The 22,799-nt window shown below is 49.3% G+C and overlaps 1 protein-coding gene and 1 pseudogene across 1 annotated transcript; one reads left to right on the top strand and one right to left on the bottom strand.

Annotated features, from left to right (window-relative positions):
• Positions 1–3,394: 3,394 nt before the first annotated feature.
• On the top strand, positions 3,395–3,522 carry LOC116867986 (annotated as a pseudogene).
• Positions 3,523–20,085: 16,563 nt separating this feature from the next.
• LOC116867964 (60S ribosomal protein L23-like) lies at positions 20,086–20,439 on the bottom strand. The gene has a single exon (XM_032857976.1). The coding sequence runs from the start codon at positions 20,437–20,439 to the stop codon at positions 20,086–20,088; it is 354 nt and encodes a 117-aa protein (XP_032713867.1).
• Positions 20,440–22,799: the final 2,360 nt, after the last annotated feature.

The raw sequence follows: 22,799 nt of genomic DNA, 5'->3' as shown, positions 1-22,799 counted from the left end.
ATCAAGCTTCCCAGGAGCACTATGGGGTTCTGCAGATTGCCCCACAGGGGCTGCCTTCTCCCGTCCCTTGGAGGGAGCTACACCAGGTGTCCAAGGTTTCTTTGTTCTGAAAACATTCTAGGACCAGAATGTCAGGACCTTCTGGGAGCAGTTGGGGAGGCCCAACTGCAATTCAGGCAATTCAGGACTGGAGACTGTGTCCCAAAGCATTTCACAGATCGGCTTGCGGGTCCCTGGACATGGGGATGAGGTGCGTGTAATTAACCGACTAGCAAATGCCTGGCAAACAAGGGAGCAAAGAATCCAGCCAGGTCCTTCTGATGCAGAGTAGAACAGCATAGAAATGCAAATTCTCTGGCCCTGCTCCAGACCTTCTGCATCAGATGGTCTCCGGTGGTGGCCGTGGAGCCCCAAGACCTGATTTAATCAACAAGCCCTCCGGGGGTTCCAATGTACTGCAAAGTGTGAGAGCTGCCACTCGTCCCAGCCCCTGGTGGATTCTAAGGAGGCAATCACATCATCAAACAGGTGCTTGTACTAGCTCTCAGGGGACAGGACATGCAGGATGGGGGGCGGTGGCACAGGGTCTTGCCCTGATGAGATGTGAAATCCTTCAGCAGCATGGCTGGGCTCCTGTGCTCCGGGGTACCCAGCAGAGTTCGCCGCTCACTGGAGCCTTCCTTTCCACTCTGTCTGTCTTCCCTTCCCACTGAGACTTTGCCCCAGCCCGCGGTTGACTAGGGGTCAACAGGAGTCACCTGTTTGCTGTGATGTGGCCTGTCCCTCTAGGAGAGAGATGACCACCATCGTGCTCTCTCCTGTGACATTGCTAGACATAGGTGCCAATCCCAGCCCCACTGGGGTCTAGCCCAGGCCTCTGCCAAGGGCGGAGGGGGAGAGCAGAGCAAAGGCTTTCCCCCAGCAAGGCAAATGAAGCACGGCCTATTCTGTCCCAGACAGAAGGCTGCTATATATTGGGGCAGACAGGGGGCCAGGCAGGGCCTGCGGCGCCCGGAGCTGTGAGCTGGGGGCCCACAACCCATTCTGGGGAAGCAGGGAAATGATAGGGCCATACTCCCTTATCCTCTCAGATTTTACTTACAAGACACAAATTCAGAGAGAAAGTGATTAAGGCAGACAACAAGGAAGACAACAAGGAAGACAACAAGCCAGAGTATGAAACCCAAGTGTGGGGCCCTTCTGAATGGTGTGCACATCACACACCCATGAAGCCAGTCCTGGGGGGAGGGGGGTGAATCATAAAAAAAATCCCATGAAGGTACTTGCTAAACGTCTGGATATGTCCGACCATCCAGACCTGAACAGAATCTTGAGAATTCTCATGACAGGAGTATTTGGGATACCCCCCGTCGGTATCCCTCTGCCCGTGCCTGCTTCCCTGCCAAGGGCGTAGCGTGAATTACCTCCTGCCTGTTTGTACTGACCCTGACCTCTATAGTCTGAGTAGACCAGGGACAGGCCCACAGCAAGGCTGGGTAACCTGTCATCTGGTCACCACCTCACAACGTAGCTTCACGCACAAAGGATAAAATGGGGGAAATGGTGGTTTCTCAATCCAACAGTTTGCTTTTCCAGGAATGCCAACTGGATAGAGAAAGACACACAAAAAGAAATGAGCTGAGTCATGGTGATGATGTAGGGAAAGGGCTTACCTCCTTGTGAGGAACCTCCCTCTCCCTGGTTCTTGGTTGGCATTCAGTTCAGCTGTAGGACTCTTAGAGCTATTGCTGGAGCCTAACACAATCCCGCCTCTTGGCAAGATGGCCCCGTGCTCCAGATCCCTGCCGTTCTTACCTCCAAGGCTCTCCTTAACCTCTTCTGGTGTGACCTAAAAGAGGCTCTGTATTGCAATCAGAAGGGAATCATTCCCATTTGACAGATGAGAAAACTGAGCTTCAGATCGGTTCAGGAATGGACCCAACATCCTAAAGAGAGACTGATACCCAACCTCAGCATCATCCAGACAGCAACATCTGGAACGTCAGTCTTTGGTAGGGACAAAAGGAGAGGCCAAGTAGGGAAGGGGGTACTGAGCTTTCTCAGTGAATTGTGTTCTGCACCTGAGGCCAGGAAGCAGGAAGCGGGTCACTACCCTGGCTGCCCCCCAACAGGGGGCAATGCCTCAGCCCCGCGGGGCCCTGGGGGAGCCTTATAAGTAACCTGAGTCAAGGGCAGAAAAGCCTTCCCTGAACTGGTGAGAAGGAATCTGCTTGTTCCTTTACTGCAATCACAAGCAGGACAGGGCAGCCCAAAGGCTGAGACCGTAGGTGCGAGCCCAGGCATCGGCATCCCAGGTGGGTTGACGGGAGGGAGCCGACCTCTCACCACTCGGATGTTACGGGCTGTCTGTGGTTTATGCACACTGATGCCCAGGATCTTTTCAGAATTATTCATTCCCCGCAACTCTCACCCTGGGGTTTGGCGGGCGTTGCTTGGTTCGATTTTTAATAACATTCTTAGCAGTAAATGCTGTTGATCGGGCTTTACTCCGTACGGGTGGGAAGTGATTAGTGGGATTTCTGACACGATGCCCTGAGGGCTCGTCTTAGGACAGGGTTTCCATCAGTTGCTGGAGTCTCCTGGCCCAGTGGGTAGAGCTAGTTCAAATGGAAGAGAAATCTTCCTTCCCTTCCCACCTGTCATCTCTGCGAGATGCTGGCTTGCCCTAATGGCTTGTGCCAGGCCGCGGGGCATTTCTTTGTAATGCTCCTTGACTGAACCTGTCTTAGAGATCAGATTGTGTGCAATATGGCAGAGGTTCACTGTTGTTCCAATAAACAGAAAGTACTCAGGCTACGAGGGATGACCTTTAAAAGATCAGTGCCCTTGGGAAAATCAAGTTGCTGAATAAGGCCCCAAGGTGTTAAGAATTCGCCTTAAGAGGCCTTTGGGGATGAAGTGACAGTATTTTTTCTTGTCATAAGGCTCTGATTTCTAGGACAGAGGTCGAAAGATATGACTAAGTCAGGGGACAGCTCACAACTTTTTACTTTTCATTTCTCTCTAATAACTGGAGTTTCCTGCTCGGGAGCAGGCCTGGGGGTGGGTGGTCGCATAGGGCTGTAAGAAGTAGCCTAACTTGGCCTTGCCCTCCAAGGAGAAGGGCCGATGGGGCTCCTCCCTCCAGCCCCCAGGTCAAGGACTTCCTTCAGAAGCACAAGAGGTAAGTAGGTGAATGTCGCCGAGGTAGTCCTTACTCTTCCTTTGAGAACTACGGGCAAGCCCCCCTATGAAAGACGGAGGGTCTGTGAGCAGTGGGGCCTCCCTGCTCTGATGGACGCAAATATCCAGGGAATGGAGCTACTCTTTCCCATTTACCCACCAGTCTCTTCTTGGCTGTGTTCTCAAGGGCAGTGTAAGATAATTGCTTAGTAGCTTTGCGTAGTGGCAGTATCGTAGCCAATGAGGTTTATCCGAGGCGCGATTATTGCTAATTGAAGATAATTGCTTAGTGAAGAACCTCTCCTTCCACTGCCTACTTCCTGGGTCTCGCCTATGGGAGCAAGCTGGTCAGCGTGGGGGGAGTTTGCACGGGGTGGGCAGGGCTGAGGGCCATCCTGGAGAAAGGCTCACAGGGCGCCCTCCGCCAGGGACCAGACTAGCCTCCACTGGTAGGGCAGATGGGTGGGCTTCCCTGTACCTGTAGGTACCTGTGGGTGGGAGGGGCCCAAAGAGCTTGGGGGAAGGGGCTTCCTTGGGGAGAGGAGCCCCGAAGGATGAGCTGGGTCAGGTAACCAAATCTTGCTGGTCAGGATGAGTGGGGATTCTGAGGACAGCTTCCTTGGCTTAAACAATAGAAATGGAATGTTTCACAAGCTGCAATTTTAGAAGTCTGGAATCACGGTGTTGGTGGGGTTGGATCCTTCCATAGGCTGAGGGAGAAGCTGTTTGAAGCTTTTCTCCTTGACTTATAGGTGTCTGTCTTCATATGGACTTCCCTCTGCATGTGTGTCTCTGGGTCCAAATTTCCTTTATTTATGAGGACACTGGACACATTGGATTAGGAGCCCATGCTACTCCTATATGACCTCAGCTTAACCAATTACCTTTGCAATGACCCTGTCTCCAAATAAGGTCACATTCTGAGGTCGCGGAAGTTAGGACTTCAATGGAAGCACCCAGTAACACATTGGAACTCTGGCACAACAGAGTGTGGCCTCACTCCTCACTTGGAAAGGATGCATCTCACACCGCCCCAGCCTGCAGAGCCTCCAGCATCCCAGGAGTTCAGGAAACCATCAGGAGAGACCTCTGTACCCTATGAAACTCAGAGGCCAGTACAGAGCAGGAAGCACCTGTCATGTCCTCAAAGTGGCCCTGATGGGTCCTGAGCCATGCAGGGAACTTGGTGGCAGAAACGGCAGGGAAAGCAGGGTGGCAGCAGGACCACACCCACCACATCCCTCAGCCCGGAAGCCAGAAGTGTTTCGTGTGTATGTGGGGGTCCCAGAGATGTCTAGCAGGTGGAGAGATCTTTGCATAAGCAGAACGGAGACAACCACTGGAATAGTTACAGCATATGCCTCCCTCTCTTACCAATTTGCAAGATAATAAAGGTGTTTTCTATCTTAATTCATTTTGTAATCCTAGAAACCAGCCCAGCATCACGGCTTAATATATTTGTGGAGGATAAATGGGTGAACGGATGAGACGAGGCATTTTGGACCTCTTGAAGGAAAATCAATTCATCAATTAATCATTCTATTAGACACTATCTACCCATAGCTGTGCTGGGTGATGTGAAGAGCACCCAGAAATAGATGACATGGCCCATTAATTCAGTCATTGGCTCAGTAAACAATTTATTGAGTGCTTTCTCTCTGCCAAGAGCTCCATGGATGCTCAGGTTACGAAGATGGCACTCAGATTAGCCATCCTGAAAAAAATCCCCAATGAGACTGGAATGTGGCATTCAGTGCCGTGCTGACCTGTGCAGTCCCAGAGGCCAGGCTGTGAGTTTAGCAAAGGAGAAATTGAGGCTGCGACTCAAACCCACCAAGTCTTCAGGAAAGGAGAGCCCTGTGTTCTGCACCTGTCCAAGGAGACGTGCAGGGTGGGGGCATGGGAAATGGGATGGGAGTCACACAAGTTGTGGGATGGGGTGATGAGGTCAAAGAAGGAGGAGCTTTTTTGGGAACAAGTGTTGGAAAATCATGGGAATAGGAGAAAAGTCAATGGCATCTGATCCTACAGATCAGGTCTGGGCAAACCCTTCCCATAAAGGACAAGATAGTAAATATTTTGGGCTTCGTGGGCCACATGTGGTCCCCATCCCAACTACTCAGCTTTGCTGTTGTGGGATGAGAAGAGCCATAGAAATTCATAAAGGAGTGACGTGGCTATGTTCCATTAAAACTTTATTTAGAGATGTTGAAATTTGATTTTGCTTAATTCTCACATCATGGAATATTTTTTGTTTTATTTTCCAGCTGTCTTCGTCTGTCAGGTCTGCTTTAACAGATCACCGTTGGGTTGGGGTGGCTTGCAAATGGTAGTAATGTATGTCACACTGTTCCGAGACACCCGCACACTGGGTCCAGGTACCTGGGGTCTCACCAGGCTCCTGTGCACATTCTGTGTCTGGTGAGACCCCACTTCCTGGCTCATAGACGGCTGTCTTCTCACTGTGTCCTCACATGGCTCTCCAGGCTCTCTCTTTTTCTTCCTCTCAGTCTTGTTAAAATGTAATTGACATATAAATTGGTATTACTTTCAAGTAAACGATGTAACACACTGACATAGATATATATTGCAAAGTGGTTACACAGTTAACATCTATCATTTCACATAGTTACAATTTTTTTTCTTGTGCTGAGAACTTTCAAGTTCCACTCTCTTAGCAACTTTCTAGTAGACAATACAAAATTGTAACTAGTGTCACCATGCTGTACATTACATCCCCAGGACTTATTTATAATATAACTGGAATTTTGTGTCTTTTGAACACCTTGGTCCATCCCTCCCGACCCCATCCACCACCACTAGTGACCACCATTCTAGTCTGTTTCTATGAGTTTGGGTTTTTCTTTTTAGATTCCACATATAAATGAGATCCTATGGTATTTATCTTCCTCTGTCTGACTTACCTCACTTAGCACGATGCCCTCCGGACCTGTCCATATTGTCACTAAGGACAGGATTGCCTTCTTTATGACTGCATACTATTCCATTGTGGTGGGGGGCTCTCTTATAAGGGGCACTAATGCCATTCATGAGGCTCCATCCTCAGAACCTAATCACCTCCCGAAGGCCCTACCACCAAGTACCACCACATCAGGAAATATGTTTCCACATCTGAATTTGGGGGGTGACACAAGCATTCGGTCTAGAGCACCAACCATTTAAAAACATAAAGCCCCCATTCTTAGCTTGTGGACCATACAGAAACCAGCGGTTGCCAGATTTAGCCCACGGGCCATAGTCTGCAACCACTGGCAAACACTGGTATTTCTCAGTGTGAAGGTTTCGGTGTGAAGCTGTAAATACTGACCAGTAAGGCTGAGGTGGGACCTGAGACCCGGGTCTCTAACAAGCCCTCCGGGGCATCCAGCATAGCCAGTGTCCTGCCTCCCTCCGAGAAGCCCTGGAGTCGAGGCCTGAAGGGGACCGCAGAAGCATCTGGGCAAGGTGAACCGGCCCTGAAGACGTGGGGCCTGCTGGAGGGACGGTGGGCACTGGCGTTTCCTGTGGGGGGTGGGGGAGGGGTGGGGGGAAGGACGGCCCCACCTTGAGTACAGGTGGAATGTTCCACAACGAGCATGTTTCCAGGCAAGCGTTGCCAGATGCATAAACGTTTGCCAAAACCGAAGACGTGGTGTCTTTTCCTGATATGCATGTGTTGCCTTTAGTGTGGACGGTATTTGGCCGTGTGAAATTGTGATTTATGACAAATATGTGTTTTGTCTTCATCCCCATTTTTGGCACAGAGCTCCTGAAACCCTTGGGATTTCCCAAGTGACAGGAGCTTCAAGGTATCTTTTGTCATGTTAGTGAAGTGTCTTTTGGAAAGCACCTAAGGGCGGGGCCCGTTGACAGAAGAACCAACCCTGCAGTTGGAAGGCTGGAACTTTCCATCCCAGGCCCTGACTCTGGGGAGGGGAGAGGGGCTGGAGGTCCAGTCAATCACTGATGGCCAGTGATTTAATCAATCCTATGTAATGAAGTGTCCATAAAAACAAAACAAAAGGACAGGATTCAGAGAGCTTCTGGGTTGAAGAACATGGAGTGCTGGAAACGAGGAAGCTACATGCCCTTTCCCCGGTCTAGCCCCGGGCATCTCCTCCACCCTGGCTGTTTCTAAGTTAGATCCTTTCATTTATTTTTATTTGTTTAAAGGTTTATTTATTTATTTATTTGAGAGAGAGAGTGAGAGAGAGAGAGAGGGATAGCTCATGGGGGGAGGGGCAGAGGTTGAGAATCTTCAAGCAGACTCCCTGCTGAGTGCGGAGCCCAAAGGTGGGACTCGATTTCAGGACCCATGAGATCATGACCTGAGCTGAAACCAGCCGATGGAGCCAGTCAGGTGCCCCGAGTTACATCCTTTTATAATAAACTGGTGATCTAGTAAGTTCTGTGAACCATTCTAGCAAATTCAATGCAACTGGAGGACCAGGTTGTGGGAACCGCTGATTTATACCATTAGTCAGAAGCCTAGCTGGCGACCTAGACTTGCAGCTGGTGACCAAAACCCAAGGCTGTGGTGTTGGAGCCTCTGGTCTGCAGTGGGTAGAAACACATGCCACAGTCTGAGCACGCACCTGGCCTCTGGGGTGGGCAGGTGTGGGGGATGAGGCAGGCTTGTAAGACTGAGCCCTCAACCTGCTGGTGTCCAAATTGCCCGTGGGTGTGGGGAAGCCCCCCGCCCCACACATGCGGGAAATGGGTCTACCAGCCCACAGAGCTAAGTATCCAGGGAGCCCTCTATATAGCAAATGCAGGTGACAACGTGCCACATGTGTTGGGGATTGGGGCACGGTGAGGAGGATCAACCAACGGCTCTGAAGAGAGAAGTTTCCTGCTGAGGGTTGGGGAGGCAGGAGAATCTAGGCCCTGCTCTCCCATCATTGTTTGCAAGGTTCCCTGAGCTGAGACAGCTGACAAGCCAGGCCAAGGCTCCCAGTGTGAGGGCAGGACTGGAGGCTTCCCCTGGGGGTGCGCCCTGAGCTCTCATCACGCATGCGTCAGAAATGAAGCCTAAAACCTGTTGTCTTAGCAACAGCCAATGTGGATAATTTGGCCTAATATATTTAATAGACATTTAGTAACAGTGAAAGACTGGGATAAAACAAACACTTTAGGTAGTGGAGAAACCAGCTTGCTGTTCTGGGCACAACAGGCCCAAATAATGAGTTTGTATTTTTAAAATAATATGAATAACAAATGTTTTTTGTAGAAGAATGAAAATACAGAAAAGCAAGACTACAGCTTGTCCTGAAGGGCTGTCCCCAGAGGCTGGCCTCAGCACCTCCAGGTCCAGGTCCTGGCCCAATGCAAGTAGCCTGCGTGGGCTCCCAGCCCTCCCTCCTCTCATGCACCCCTGTCTGCTGCTCCAGCCTGACCTTGGTGTGAACTGGCATGGCCAGTGTGGACCTGGATCTTCAGAACTTACGTCTCTTGTTTTGTTTTTTTGTTTTTTGTTTGTTTTTAATTTGTTCCCATCTCCGGATACAATTTCTTCTGGTCAACTCCTTGAGTGCCCTGCCAGAGACACCAGTCCCTCTCCACATGGAGGTCCAGCTGGTGACCCTGCTTCCCGGTCTCATCCTCCCCACTGCACCCCGGGTGCTTCGTGGAAGACCCTGCCCAAGCCCTTGTCTGGAGAAGACACTGGTTTTCTTAGCTCTGGATGGAGTGAGCTCTAGAATTCTCTGAGCTCCCACTCGCATACATCCTAGCAATTAGATATGCATTTGGAGAAGAAGCTACCCTTTAAATGCTAATATGCCCCCAAGGGTCAGGCTCTAGCAAACTGATTAATTCCAATATGCAAAGATCCATGGGGCTGTGGGAGCCAGCTCCAATGGAGGTGGAAGGAAGCTCCCTGTGAAAAGCCAGAGGGCAGTTCAAGGGCACTTACACCTCTGGAGATGGCCCCGGCTCTCAGCTGTGGTGGCCGCAGGCGTGGGAGATCTCTGTCTGCACCTTCCTGGCCACAGGGTCAGTTAGTGAGCTAGTGGGAGATGAATTAAGGCAGGACTGACCCCCCCTCCTCCCCTCTTCCCTCTCCCACCTCCCAGCTCCACAGCCTGGGGTAGAATCCTCTCCCTGCCGCAGAGGTGGCGCAGAAAGTGAAAACGCAGAGGAGAAGTGCCTGGCGATGCGCACTGAGCCTCTGCCCCCAGGGCCGCCCCTCCGCTGTGGTTCAGTATCTGGGGTTTTCCTGCCTCGTGTCTGGGCTCCGCTCCGTCTCGGTATTTCCGAGGCTGTGGTCAAAATGGCCAAAGAGGTGCGTCTTTATCGGAAGAGTGAACATTGGGAAGGAAAAACCGTCATTCTGGTTGGGGGTCTTTGTAATTCGGTTAGAATCGACTGAGGTCTGCTGAGTGCTCACACTGCCAGATGCTGTCTGTGTGTCCCTCCGTCTGCGCACCGCCTCCCTCCCGCCCCTCCCGTGCTGCTCCCTTCCACTGGGTTCCCAACAGACAGCATCTTCTGTTTGGGGTGCTGACGGTGATATCACTCGGAAGCCGCTGGTGTCCACAAAGAAGGAAGTTCTTTCACATGCTCCCCGTTGCCAAGGCGACCACTTCCGTAGGATCCAAAACATTAATATCCCTCTCTGCCTCGCATCTGTTTTCTGGTCAGATTTTTTCCTGCAGTGACATCTAGTGACTACAGGGGGGAAAAGCCCATGATTTATGCCTGGCCTTGAGGGTAATTTTAGAGGAAGAAAGTGCGGGTGACCCGGCCGCTTCCCACACCCCACACTCCCATACCACCGCCTCCCCCCACGCCGCCCGCACGGCCCTTCCAGCCCCTGGGAGCCTGGGAGCCTGCCCTCCCGGTCTATGGCACAGCACGGCACGTGGCCAGTAACTGCATCTGGCATCGCTTTCACCACACAGGGCTCCTGCCGCTCCACAGCTTGTGGACGGTAACCTGGCGTGGTCCGTGCAGATATTTTTATTTTATGACTCATTTTGGATCTCGGATTGACTCTTTCTAATACTCAGCAGTAATCTGGACTTCCCCCTCCAGCTACCAATCCCTGCCCCTAGGGAGGAGGCCAACAGCATGGAACAGCAAGTCAAGGTCGCAGGGACAAATTGCCACATGGCATGTACCAACGATGGTGATGCAACCCTTGGCTGATCAGGCCCCTCCAGTGATCTTGAGCCAGGCCACAATGCAGACAGAATCTTCCCCATAGGCCTGCCTCTTGTCAAGGAGTCACAGCCCAGTCACCTCTCATGGGGACCCAAGAGGCACAGATGGCCAGTCCAGAATGAATTCAGGACTTGGAAGGCCCTTCTGTTTCTGTGGAGATCATGGGACCCACTTCCTGGGATCAGCCTGGTTTCCTTATTGTCCACCGCGTGGGGGAGCCCACCAAGAACCACTGTCCCTCATTCCTCCTGGTATGCTCACCCTTTGCGGGATGACTGCAGCTGTCCCATCAAGAGGTACACTCACCGGCTTTCCACACAAGAATCCAGATCTGTCGTGCAGGTGGGACCTACGGGGGACACGGTAACGAATTCGGGGTAGAACCTGCAGGGACAATGCATTGGATGTTTGGTGGGTATGGGGAGGTTGCTGAGATGTGTTGGTGACACTTTGATTTCCATCTTGGGTGAACCAGTGGGGAGTGGGGCTGTTTGCTGGACAGGAAGGCTAGGGAAGGAGCAAGTGGGAGGCAGGAAAAGAGAAGGGATCGATTTTGCCATGCAAACTTGAGGAGCTTACGAAATGGAAAGGCAACTATCCCAAATGAAAATATCACATAGTCAACTGGACGCATGATCTTGAAACTCAGTGGGAAGGAATGGACCAGAGATGTCAATTTGGGAGTCATTAGCATATAAATGGTTTTGAAAGCCTCGTGCAAGTTATCATGGTAACTTACTCACTGGGCTTGACTTTGCACTCCTGCATCTATGGCGGACCCAGCTGTCTGAGTCAGGCCCTAGCAGGGCCAGACAGCATGCTCAAAGTGGGATAGTATGAGGAAGGTGTAACAAAGCGGCAGTTTGAATAATAGCCCCAAAGAGATAGGGTCCTAATCCCTGGAACCAGAAACTTCACTGTCTATGGCAAAGACTTTGCAGAGGTGAATAAGGATCTTAAAGCGGGGATACTACTCTTAGATGGTCCTTCAATGTGGTCACCAGTGTCCTTGTAAGAGAGAGGTAGAGGGAGACGGACAGAGACTGGAGAGGGCAGTGCCATCCTCAAGGCAGACGGCGGGGGTGCGCAGCCTTAAGCCAGGGATGGCTGGCCGATGCCCAAAGCTGGAAGAGGCAAGGGATGGATTCTTCCCTGAGCCTCCAGAGGGAGAGTGTTCCTTCAGATGCCTTGACTGCAGCCCAGAGGCACTCACTTTGGACTTCTGACGTTCCAAACGGTGAGACAATAGAGTGCTGCTTGGTGTGCCTAGGTTTGTGGTGATAGCTACTCAGCAGTAGGGAGCTAAAGCAGGAAGGAACTATTTACAAAGGTTTGGGCCCTGTGTGTTTGAGGGGGGGTGGATAACAGGGCCCAGAGCTATATCCTGTACCCTGGGGCTAATCACAGCATCTCCAGGCCCCACCCCATGGGACCAGGGGAGGGAGCAGCTGCTAGAACTTAAAAGAAGGGGGACCTGTAAAGATGTCTGTCCTGAGAGGAGCCATGACAGCCAACTGAGGGGACTGGCAGGGAAGGCTTCGGGGAGATAGATACTCCAACCTGTCCCCCTCCAACATCCTGCGGGGTGCCTTGTTAGTTGAGCCTCCAAGTCAGAGCATCAGGTTGATGCTATGTATGGGCCCAGAACAGGGGGAGCCCAGGACAGAGGGAGCGGGGTGGGGTGGATGTGCCGGGGAGAGAACTCCCTGGCTCCTGAACAGCGAGGGAACAGTCCAGGCGGCCCTGGGATGTCTGTTGGCGTGTATGAGCCTCTGAGGTCCGGTCTTTCAACACAGTGATCGTACTCACTGATCACGGAAGGGGTGGGCAGTGAACAGGTCAACATGCAATGCTCTTGACATATAGCAGTAGGTGCTCCGAAAAAGTCAAGTAAAAAAAAAAGCCTGGAGCCTCAAATCATAAATCACGTGAACACGTGTGGAACTCGACACAGCACAAGGAGGATGGGCAGCCCACGACACTTGGTGAAGGGATGAGAGGTGACCTTTCCAGGAATTTGAAGCATTCCGTGGAAATTCTACTTTGAAATAATTCATTGGGAAAATATCTGTTGGGTTCTTTATTGGGGAAGTTGTCTGTTGTCATGACATTGAATTGATTTAATGACTGTGACCAGGACGCAGGTGAGCCACGTGCGTGTTCACGTGCGTGCCCCTGCCCTGGCTTCCACTGACACTCAGACTCAGTCCCTGCCTGTGGGTCTGTGCTCCCCGGTCACACGGAGCTCCATCCGCCTCCCCTCTCCGTGATCACACCATCACCTCAGGATGGTGCGAATCAGAGACCCCACCAAAGATAAGGAATGAGGGAACTTCACACGATGTGCACATGGCCTTGGCCCCCGGGCCAGCCTCCATGCCCCGTGTGGGACTCTGATATTGTGATTTGTAATAAGAAATACATAGTTGGTCTCCACCCGGTACTGGCACAAAGCCGCTAAAACTCTTGGGGCTTCCTAAGTGATGAGAGTCCCCAAGGTGTCCTTTGTTAGGTCACTGAGGGAACTTCTAGAAAGCACCTGAGGGTGGGGGCTGGTTGCCAGGAGAACCCCGTGTGACTACAGGGATGGAACTCAGTCCCACCCACTCTCACAAGAGGAGAGGCTGACCAAGTCACCAATGGCCAACGGTTTAATCAATCGTATCCATGTAATAAAGCTTCTATAAAACTCCAAACAAGCAGAGTTTGGAGAGCTGCTGGGTTTTTGAACCCATGGAGATGTGGCAAGAATGGGGCTCTCAAAGAGCATGGAAGCTCCGTGTCCCTTCCCCATACACTGTCCTGTGCATCTCCTCCATCTGACTGTTTCTGAATTATACCCTTTTATAATAAACTGGTGATCTAGTAAGTAAAAAGTTCTCTGAGTTCTAAGAGCAAACCAGTGGAACTCAAGGATGGGGTAGTTGGAATCTGCAGTCTGTAGCCAGTCGGTGAGAAGCACAGGGGACACCCTGGGCTGACCATTGGCATCTGGAGTGCCGGGCAGATCTGTGGGACTGATCCCTCAACCTGTGGGACCTGATGCCATCCCCTAGACAGTGTGAAAACAAGTTGACTAGTAGGACACACAGAGCATTACTCGCTGGTGTGGAAACTGCCCCTCCTGCCACATCATGACTGGGTGCAGAATCCTTGGGTTGATGAATGCCTAAGACAGAAACCTTTCAAACCATTCACAGAAATGTCTTCACGTGGAATCTGGTAGCTCACTGCAGGAAACCCTTGCTGGTAATCCTAGCCAACACTGATCCAATAAAAGCAGGAAGGCCAAAGGCAAGAAATTCGGTGTCTGAAAAGTTTCTTGAAGGATTATGAACTCTGTGTGTATGTGTGCACATGTGTGCTTGGCTGTGTCTGTGTGTGTATGTGCATGTGTTTGTATGTGTGTGTGTCTTTGTGTGCTTGTGTTTGCATGTGCTATGTATATATATGTGTGTGTATTTGTGGTTGTTTTGGTGATCGGGGAGTAACACATTTGTTTCTCCCTTGTGCCTCTTCTGGCACGTAGGTAGTCCTTGGAGTTCTGTGTTGAGAAAAGAATCCCAAAACAAGATCAGAGGGAATGGGTGGGAGAGGGGTGCTGTTGGCACGGAGTGAGAAGAACCAGCAAGCCAGCCACACATCCTGGAGCAAAACACAGAGGCAGGTCTGGGGAGAACTCAGCTCCCACATCCCACCACCTGCTGGTTAACTCAAAGAGGGGTGCATTCATACACAGCTCTCAACTTATATATTTATTGCTGATGAATAAATACATTGTGCCAATTTGAAGACCTAAGTTGGTTTATTGGATTTAATCCAAAAACCAAATTTGGATTTCTAATTAGTGGAAAGAGATCTGGCTCTCTTATTGGAAGTTTAATTGGAGAGTTTATATAAGGAAAGTTTTGAAAATGCATTTGGAATCTTTTCCAGCTCTTTTCCGGGTGCATGGTCTCTATCTTCATCTCAGATAAGTACATCCCCAGGAGTCAGAGTGACCAAGGCTCTTAGTTTCCTTATGGAGGCTCAAATACCTCTCTGCTCAGATTCTCTGTAGAGTCAGAAGCAAGGAATACGTGCAGATCTGTATTTAGAATCAAGGCTCAACTTCACCTCTGCGACAGGTACTCAGAATAACTATTAACCCAGAATCTTTCTTTCTAGAACATTCTAGAAAGTTCTTCTCTTCCCTCAAAAAAGACTAAGAAAGTATCAGAAGTCCATTTGGGAAGAGTGGAGAATTGAGATGTGGGTGTCAGGCTGAAGAAGGACTTGCCACGCAGCCCCCAAGAACTATGCAGGAAAGCGGGGAACTGTTTCACAGAAATATTTAAGAAAATGCCCAAACTCAAGAGTTTGCTCCCTGAGAGCCACTCAGAGGCAGACTGAGCCTTCAGTGGCTTGGACTGATGCGTAGGAGCAAATTACTAAAGTCTCGGGAAATTTTTGAGCCAGTTGTTAAGCATAGCTATTATTAAAAACCAAAGCATATAAACTTAGAAATAAGCTAGATTTAAAAAGAAGTAATAAATATTCAAAACTCATCACTTCCTGTCTCTTTTACTAACCTCAGTGCTTTTTTCAGGCTATTTATGTCTATTGTGTGTGTGGCAGAAATCCTACAGAATGGTGGTGGTTTCCGTGCCTTTCTTCCCAACTCCGAAGTCAGTGATGTCATGTTGATAGCTTGCCATTGGCCATGGTGGGACTGTTTACATCCTGGAAACCCACAAACACTCATCAGGGCTTTCTCCTCCCGGGAGCTGGTTGGTTAACATTGACCAGTTCACCACCGCTCGGAGTCCTTCCCATACAAGGGGACTGAAGAAATGGACAGGGTGATGAGTCTTGCAGCCCAGACAGGGGGAGGATGCAGAAGAGAAAACACCCATGCACACACACGTGGACGTACATGCACACGCTCCTTCCTCCGGCTGCAGGAAGGTCTTTGAGACAGATGGTTTGCACTGTGCTTGTTCCTTGGCTACAGTAGAGAAGTCATTACCAGGGGGCCCATGGGATGGCAGCCTGGGAAGCAGCTAGCACAGGTTCTTTCTCCCCAAAATGCTAAGCCCTCCATCTGCAGCGAGCTCAGTCTGGCAGATGCTCCAGCTGGAGGTGGGGACCAAGGATGGCGGGAAGGAGCCAAAGAGGTGACACGTGCCCCGCTATCTGTGCCCCAGGGAAGCGCTCGCCTACCGAGACCTGGATCTAGCGGCAAGCCCGTGTGCTGAGCCAAGGACTATTTTTAGTTGCTAATGGGGACACACCAGACTGGGAAGAAAGCGGTGGCAGAAGCAATCCTCTAGAATGAAATGGGATGGAGCTTTGAGGTCGGTAGGCGTGGGACTTCAAATCCTGACATTTAAAGAACACGCGGGGGCAGAAACCCAGAACAGAGCCCCAGTGGAGGACCCAGCAGGCCTCCATGGAATGGAGAGCCCCTGGGACTGCCAGGTGATTTCAGAATGGAGTCAGGGAGGAGCACACCGGAAGTGCTAAGATTTAAAAGAGCAGGATCTAGGAGGGCATTTGGCCTCGTCTACCTGATCTAAATACTTAGTTGTTCTTTGACCCAGACATTGCCTGTGTGGATACACTCACACAGATGCTGACAATGACAGCTACGACCTACGGGGTCCTCATTAGGACAACTCTGCAATTGTGGGAAGAACACTGTACAGTTGGGGCTCTAAATGTCTATAATGTGTTTTAGAGAAAGTGAAAGTACAAGCGAGTGACAAAGCAGGTTTATATGGATAGAAGGTTCTGGAATGAAAAATACCTAACTGCCAGCAGTGGCTGCCTTTAGGATGTAAGATTAGAGCGACAGACTTTCATGTCTATTATGTACATTTTTGTATCATGCATGTGCTTCTTTATTTACAAAAACATTAAAGAGCAAGAGGTGATAGCTGGTGTCCATTCACTCTTTGCTAGTTTGTCTGGTGTGCCTGGCCCAGGGAGGAGACAGTTGGGACCTGGTGCTCCATCCCCATGACCCTTGACACAGATTCCCAGGCTCTGATGCTCAGGGCAGGAAGACCCACAGATAAACGACACAGGTGAAGACTCACCCACCTCCAGCTGAGCTTTCTTTCTCTTTTAAAACCTGGTCCCTGCCCCCCAGAAACTTTAAATCTTTTTTTTTTTTTTTTAAATAGGGCGCTAGCACAACTTACCAGCTCCAAGAGAAAAACTGGCCAGATAGAGGCTGCTGGAGGGACATTTTGCATTCCCTCTCCCCAGGGCAGGTGTGCATTCTGCATGGTGATGTTGGAGCTACACTCAGAAGATCCTGGTGCTGGCCAGGGAGGAGCAGAACCGAGTCAAGGAGACTCCATCATCCTAAAGCCCTATTCTCCACTTCCACACACGTTTCTCACATACAGAAAAGAATATTAATTAAGTCAACAGAGCCGATCTCCACCCATGTAAATCACTGACTGCATCTAGAAACGTATCTAAATATGGTGGAGGCTTGCCGTCGTGGGGCAGAAGGAAGAGTAGGCAGACACATGAAAGTGAGAATATGGGTGCCTGGGTGGCTCAGTGGGTTAAACGTCTGCCTTCAGCTCAGGTCATAATCCCGGGATCCTGGGATTGAGTTCTGCGTCAGACTCCTTGCTCAGCGGGGAGTCTGCTTCTCCCTCTGGCCCTCTCCCCCTCCCATGCTCACTCACTCTCTCTCTCAAATAAACAGATAAAATACTAAAAAAAAAAAAAAAAAAATAGAGTAGTGAGACTCTAAGGATTAGAAGCATGGACTAAATCCAAGGTAAAGTTTCACCCATAAATGAACAAAACCTTATCCTTCTATGAGGCAGATCTTAAAATCTCTTATCCTGTCTTCTCTCTTCAAGATTTAAAGGTTTATGGTGTTTACAAGGGAGATTATGCTTTGTTATAGCTACCTGGTCCCCACTGATGCATATATCTGGCTTAGTTGTGGATGGCTTCATGAAATGAAGTGGAATGTGTAACATGAACAAAACTTTCTAGAAAACAAAGTATAACTGGGAGGATTAGGTAGCCGGGGATACTGAGAATGAAAACTTAGAAACAAGTATGGATGAGACTTTAACTAGGATCATGGGGTAGCACAAGCTCCAGATGGCAGACGAAACACCTGCTTTCCCTATTTACCTCCCCAGATCTCATTTAAACAAGAAATATTTAAATAAAAGAAGGAAGGGCACCTGAGTGGCTCAGTTGGTTAAGCATCTGCCTTCAGCTCAGGTCATGATCCCGGGGTCCTGGAACTAAGTCCCACATCAGGCTCCCTGCTCAGGTGGAAGCCTCCTTTTCCCTCTCCCTCTGCCCCTCCCCCCTGCTCCTGTGCTCTCTCTGTCTCTTTCTCAAACAAATAAATAAAATCTTTAAAAATAAATAACAGAAGCATTTAAAATTTAGTAATGAATTCATTCATTCATTCATTCATTCATTTATTAGCAGGTGGTTACTTGTTTCATTCTGTCAACTTGTGTGTTTGTTGAGAAATGGCCAATTAAAAGTTAAGTAGAAAGACGGAAGAAGGAGGAGGCACTCCTAGCAGAGCTGGAGGACTGAGGTGGGAACCAGTATCAGATGAGGAGTTCTTGACAATCTCTGAATGATGCCCAGGAGACAGGATGGAAGCGGTACAGGCCTGTTCAGAACCCACATGGCTCGCAGCCTGGGAGGCTGCAGGAAGAGGGAAGAGACCGCTTTTTCAGGAACCACCCAAACTCAGGAGCAGGCTGGGGCTGAGAGTTGGCAGCCAGGTTCCAGAAGAGCCCCAGGCCTCTGCTGCAGCAGGTTTCCTGCAGGTCTGTGGTCCTCAGGAGAACGTCAAGGCCATAAAGGAGTGAGTGAGGTCCCATCCTGTCCCGATCAGGATCCTGCCACCACAACAACAGCACGGAGGGCCAGGAGTCTTCACACGGCAGGGAGAGCCCCTAACTTGGTTTTCTAAAAGTGCCAACCTTGGACCACCAGCAGCAGCAGGATGCCCTGGGAATGTGTTAGAAATGCAGATTCTCAGGGCCCACCCCAAACCCTATGTATGAGAAACACAGCCAGTGGGATCCGGCAGACATTTTAACACCCACCTCCCAACCCAAGCAATTCCGATATACACCCACATAGTCTGCTCCCAGGGTAAATTCTCTCATTCTCCATCGAAGAGAATCTGCAGTCCACTAGCCCACTTTCTCATCCACCAGAACTACAGGGAATCCTTCAATTGGCCAAACACCTCTTGTAGGCAAAGAAAAGCCCGCCCCCAAAACACGCAGCTGAATGGTGCACTCTGGGAATAGCCATGAGAATTAAAAAGAGAATTAGAAGAGTGGCCTTCATATCTGTGAAGGATTCTCACAACAGCAGTCAATACTGATGAATCTAGATCATCACTAGTAAGTACAAGTCCATAGGCAAGATCCTAAGGCGTTGGAGGAAAGTCATGTGCCAGAAGGTGGCAAGCACAAGAAACAGTTAACACAAGGAGAGAAACAAAGAAAAAAAAAAGTAACGATGATTATTTACGGAGTGAGAGGGTGTTAATGTAGATTGGTTGCTTCTCTGATCTTTCTAACCAATCAGTTATTTTGGGAATATGTATTTTTTAATTTATTTAAAGATTTTATTTATTTATTTGACAGAGATAACAAGTAGGCAGAGAAGCAGGCAGAGAGAGACGGGGGAGAAACAGGCTCCCCACTGAGCAGAGATCCCGATGAGGGACTTGATCCCAGGACTCTGAGATCATGACCCGAGCAGAAGGCAGAGGCCTAACCTACTGAACCACCCAAGCACCCTGGAATATATTTTAAAAGATGGGGGAAAGAAGAGAAAGAAAGAGAAGTCCTTTCGAAGCCTGAGTAATATCCCTGGAGAGTTTTGGGAACCAACACTGCAGTCCTTAAACAAGGACAGGCTGCTCTGAAAACAATCAATCCAACAAACGGTTCCTGGAAATAAAAAACAATAACCAACAAAACCCGCTAATATCGAAACAAGAACCACAGTAGGAGGACTAGATAATGAAACGGACATCACTGAAAAACAAATCAATGTTCTAGAACGCAGGACACGAAGCTGCCTTACAAAGAGGTTATGTCAGGATAAAGGAGCAGAAAGAGATTTGTAAGCCTGTCATCGGCAGTTACGGGGACGGAGGGCTTTCTTACCCCAGTTTAGATGCTCCCTGATCTTTAAAATCAGTTTAAAAAGAATTGTTTAATTGTCGTTTGAATGATCTACAAAGGGCATGTGATAACTTGTCATTTTAAAAAAGCAGTAAGCCTCCGTTGACATCACTGGAGCCTGTTTGTGAGAGCCGTTCATAGGTTTGTGTGCCCACTGCTGTGTTTAAAGGGTGTCCACCAACAGTGAGGGAACTGTAGTCTGCACCTGCTTCAGTAAGGAAGCATCATTATTTTGGTGGAGGAGCAAATAACTTTTTAAAGATTTATGTATTTATTTTTGAGAGAGTATGTGTGTGGGTGTGCAAGCAGGGGAAAGGACAGAGGCAGAGGGAGAGAGAGAATCTCAAGCAGATTCTGCTCCGAGCACAGAGACCAGTATGGGGCTCCATCTCAGGACACTGAGGTCATGGCCAGAGCTGAAATCAAGAGTGGGATGCCCAACTAACCGAGTGACCCAGGTGCCCCACTGATAGTTTTTAATTTTTTTTTTAAACAAAGGCACCAAATTATCCTGCAATGCTATCAGCATTGGATGCAATCCTGGGCCTCAAGTCTGCACACTCCTTTGAGACTGGTCCCGGACAGAAAAACCTTTCACTTTTTTGTTTACTGTGACCCCTGCATTATCTTCAAGGAGGGAAACACACCATCTTTTCTCTCGTCTGGCTTTCTGAATTCCCACTGCTGAAGGTCCCTTCTTTCCGAGCTCTGTGGCCATCACCACGTCACCCACTCCAGTGACAGGAGATCTGTTCAGTCCTCCCTTGGTCCCCTTCACAGAGATGGTATACAGATTTTCGGTTGCTGTGTTGTCAGCGCCGCTGATCACAGCTCCTACCGGAAGACCCAGAGAAATCTGGAATTTCACACCGAAGGACCCACCACATCCTTGCTTTGACATCTTTAATGCTGGAATGGGACAGAACAGATATCATTTGTATAGTAAATCCTAAGTCTCTAGTTCGTAGATGACTGGCTGTGGAACGTGAACTCAGAGGTGGCTCGCTTCGCACTGTGGCTTGCCCGTGAGTGCAGAGTATGGGCTTTTGGATTGGGAGCTCACTGAGCTGAGGGACCCAGAGAAGCCACTCCAGAACAAGTTTGGTTGGGATGCCTCGTGTTCCTCATGCAAGCTGGGAGGAGAGCTCATGGCAGGGTTCTGCTTCATAAGTAACCACAGCTCACGCACAAGCCAGGGCTTACTGTTGTTTGGGTTTTATGATGATTTTATGTCATCTGTCATCTCTTTGCCCTCTACGACTCTCAGTTTCCAAAGAGTTACCAGCTATGTTATTGCTGTGTAACAAACCACCCCAAAACTTAGTGGCTTAAGAAAGCAATCATGTGTTACTTCTTTTTTCCTTTATACAGTTTTTTTTTTTTTTTACAATTTACAGATTTTACAGATTCATTTATTTATTTTAGAAAATGAGAGATAGAGAGAGAGAGCATAAGTGGGAAGGGCAGATGGAGAGGGAGAGAATCTCCAGCAGACCCCACACTGAGCCTGGAGCCTGCCATGGGGCTCGATCTCATGACCCTGAGATCATGACCTGAGCTAAAATCAAGAGTTAGATACTTACCCAACTCACCATCCAGGTGCCCCATCATGTGTTACTTGCAAACCTGTGGTTTGCCTGGCCAGGCTCAGCTTGAGTGCACATTGGCAAGCTGGCTGCAGGCTAGCTTGGTCTAGGAAGGTCTCAGCTAAGAAGACTCAGCTCTGCTCCATGTGGAGCTCATTCTCCAGCTGGTTAGCCCAGGCTCGTTCTCCCAGTGGAGGCAGGGGTCCAAGAGAAGGCAGAAGAGCATGAAACATCTTGAAGCCGAGGTCCAAACACTTCCACCACTTCCATTGGCTAAAGCAAGTCAAAGACCAGTCTGGATTCAAGGGATGAGGAAATACATGCCATCTCTCAATGATAAGAAGGCAAAGCCACATTGCAAAAGGCATGAGTACAGAAAGGAGTGGAAAATGGGGTCATTTTAGCAATCAGTCTATTGAAAGTCAGTTGTGTTACCTTGCTGGTGTGCCCTGCAGTCTGAGCAAGGGCTTGTAGAAACAGGACATCAATAGTCACACTAGTGGCCCATTTTGTGAACTGCATTTTGCTGTTGAGGTAGCGCTTGGTGTGCGCAAAGTGAAATCCTGACAGGGGTCCGGGAGTCCCCCTCTGTCGGGTCTAGAACCCTTCCCTTTTTCTATCCTATCTGTCTTCTCTTTCCCTCCCTTCTCCCCAGGGAGCCTTGCTCACAAGACCATGGAGATTTTAAGTTTTTGGAACAGTCTGGAAGGGCAGCGCCAAGCCTTCATGTTCCTCCCAAGAACCGGCTTGTTATGTCATTCGGCTTTGTCACACCAAGTATCTACCAACAACACATTTTCCCCCTTGCTCATGCTGACCACCTTTCATAAGATAACTTTATTGCTTTATTGTCCTAAATGACTTTGTCTACCAAAGGTGAAGAGAGAAAGGAACAATAGAGAGAAGGGGGAAAAACATTCCACCAGACTTACCATTAAAAAAAAAAAAAATTGAGCTCTTTTTTTATCGGAGGATGAAAAGAAAGCAGATGACAGATGGGGGAACCTCTTCGGAAATGTTGAATCACTTCCACAAAGACAGACATTCCAGCAAATTCTCCCAGTGTTAAGATTCCAGCCATGTTTATTGGTGGTCAGCTGCAGATGTGCCCCTCTTCTTTCTGGAAAAGAAAAAGCCAACACAGCTTCCTCTCGAACCCCCCTGTCAGGGAAACAATGGTGCCCTTTGGTTCTGTTGGTTCTGTTCCTAGCCAAATGATGACGTCATCGAGGCATCTGATTTTCCCCCCTACATAAAAGAAGATTAATGGCTAAGACCACAAGAAGGACTATTGTTCTGCCAGCTTTGTTCAAATTGGTGGTTAAAATACTTTCTTTCACAAAATGCAACATTGCCCCAGAGGTAACAAAACCCCCTTCTTCTATGATGTGCCTTCCCTTTTCTGAGAAAGACCACACACAAGGGATGGAGCCATGCCCACCATCAATACCCCTGATTGTCCCGAGTCTAGCTTCCCCACCATTAGCCTCAGCTGCCAGGGAATCAGAACTTCACAGGGAAGAGCCAAGGTGAAATGAACCTATTTGAGGTGGGATCAGAAAAAAATTCTATTTGTTAAATCCCAATCTCTTCAAGAAGGCTGGGGCTTGAAACCTAGAGTGTCAAGGCTGACCAGTAATCTACACTTCCATCAGTTGGGTTTCATGCCCTCATT

This window comes from Lontra canadensis, unplaced genomic scaffold, assembly GCF_010015895.1.
Source record: "Lontra canadensis isolate GAN:19392208 unplaced genomic scaffold, GSC_riverotter_1.0 scaffold13, whole genome shotgun sequence".
Classification (NCBI taxonomy): Eukaryota; Metazoa; Chordata; class Mammalia; order Carnivora; family Mustelidae; genus Lontra; species Lontra canadensis.
Note: the sequence above shows the minus strand (reverse complement) of the source record. Positions and strands in the feature narration are given on the sequence as shown.

What these genes read in the sequence shown, in the direction of transcription:
- LOC116867964 (XM_032857976.1), bottom strand. Translation starts at nt 20,439, where the DNA reads ATGTCAAAGCAAGGATGTGGTGGGTCCTTCGGTGTGAAATTCCAGATT.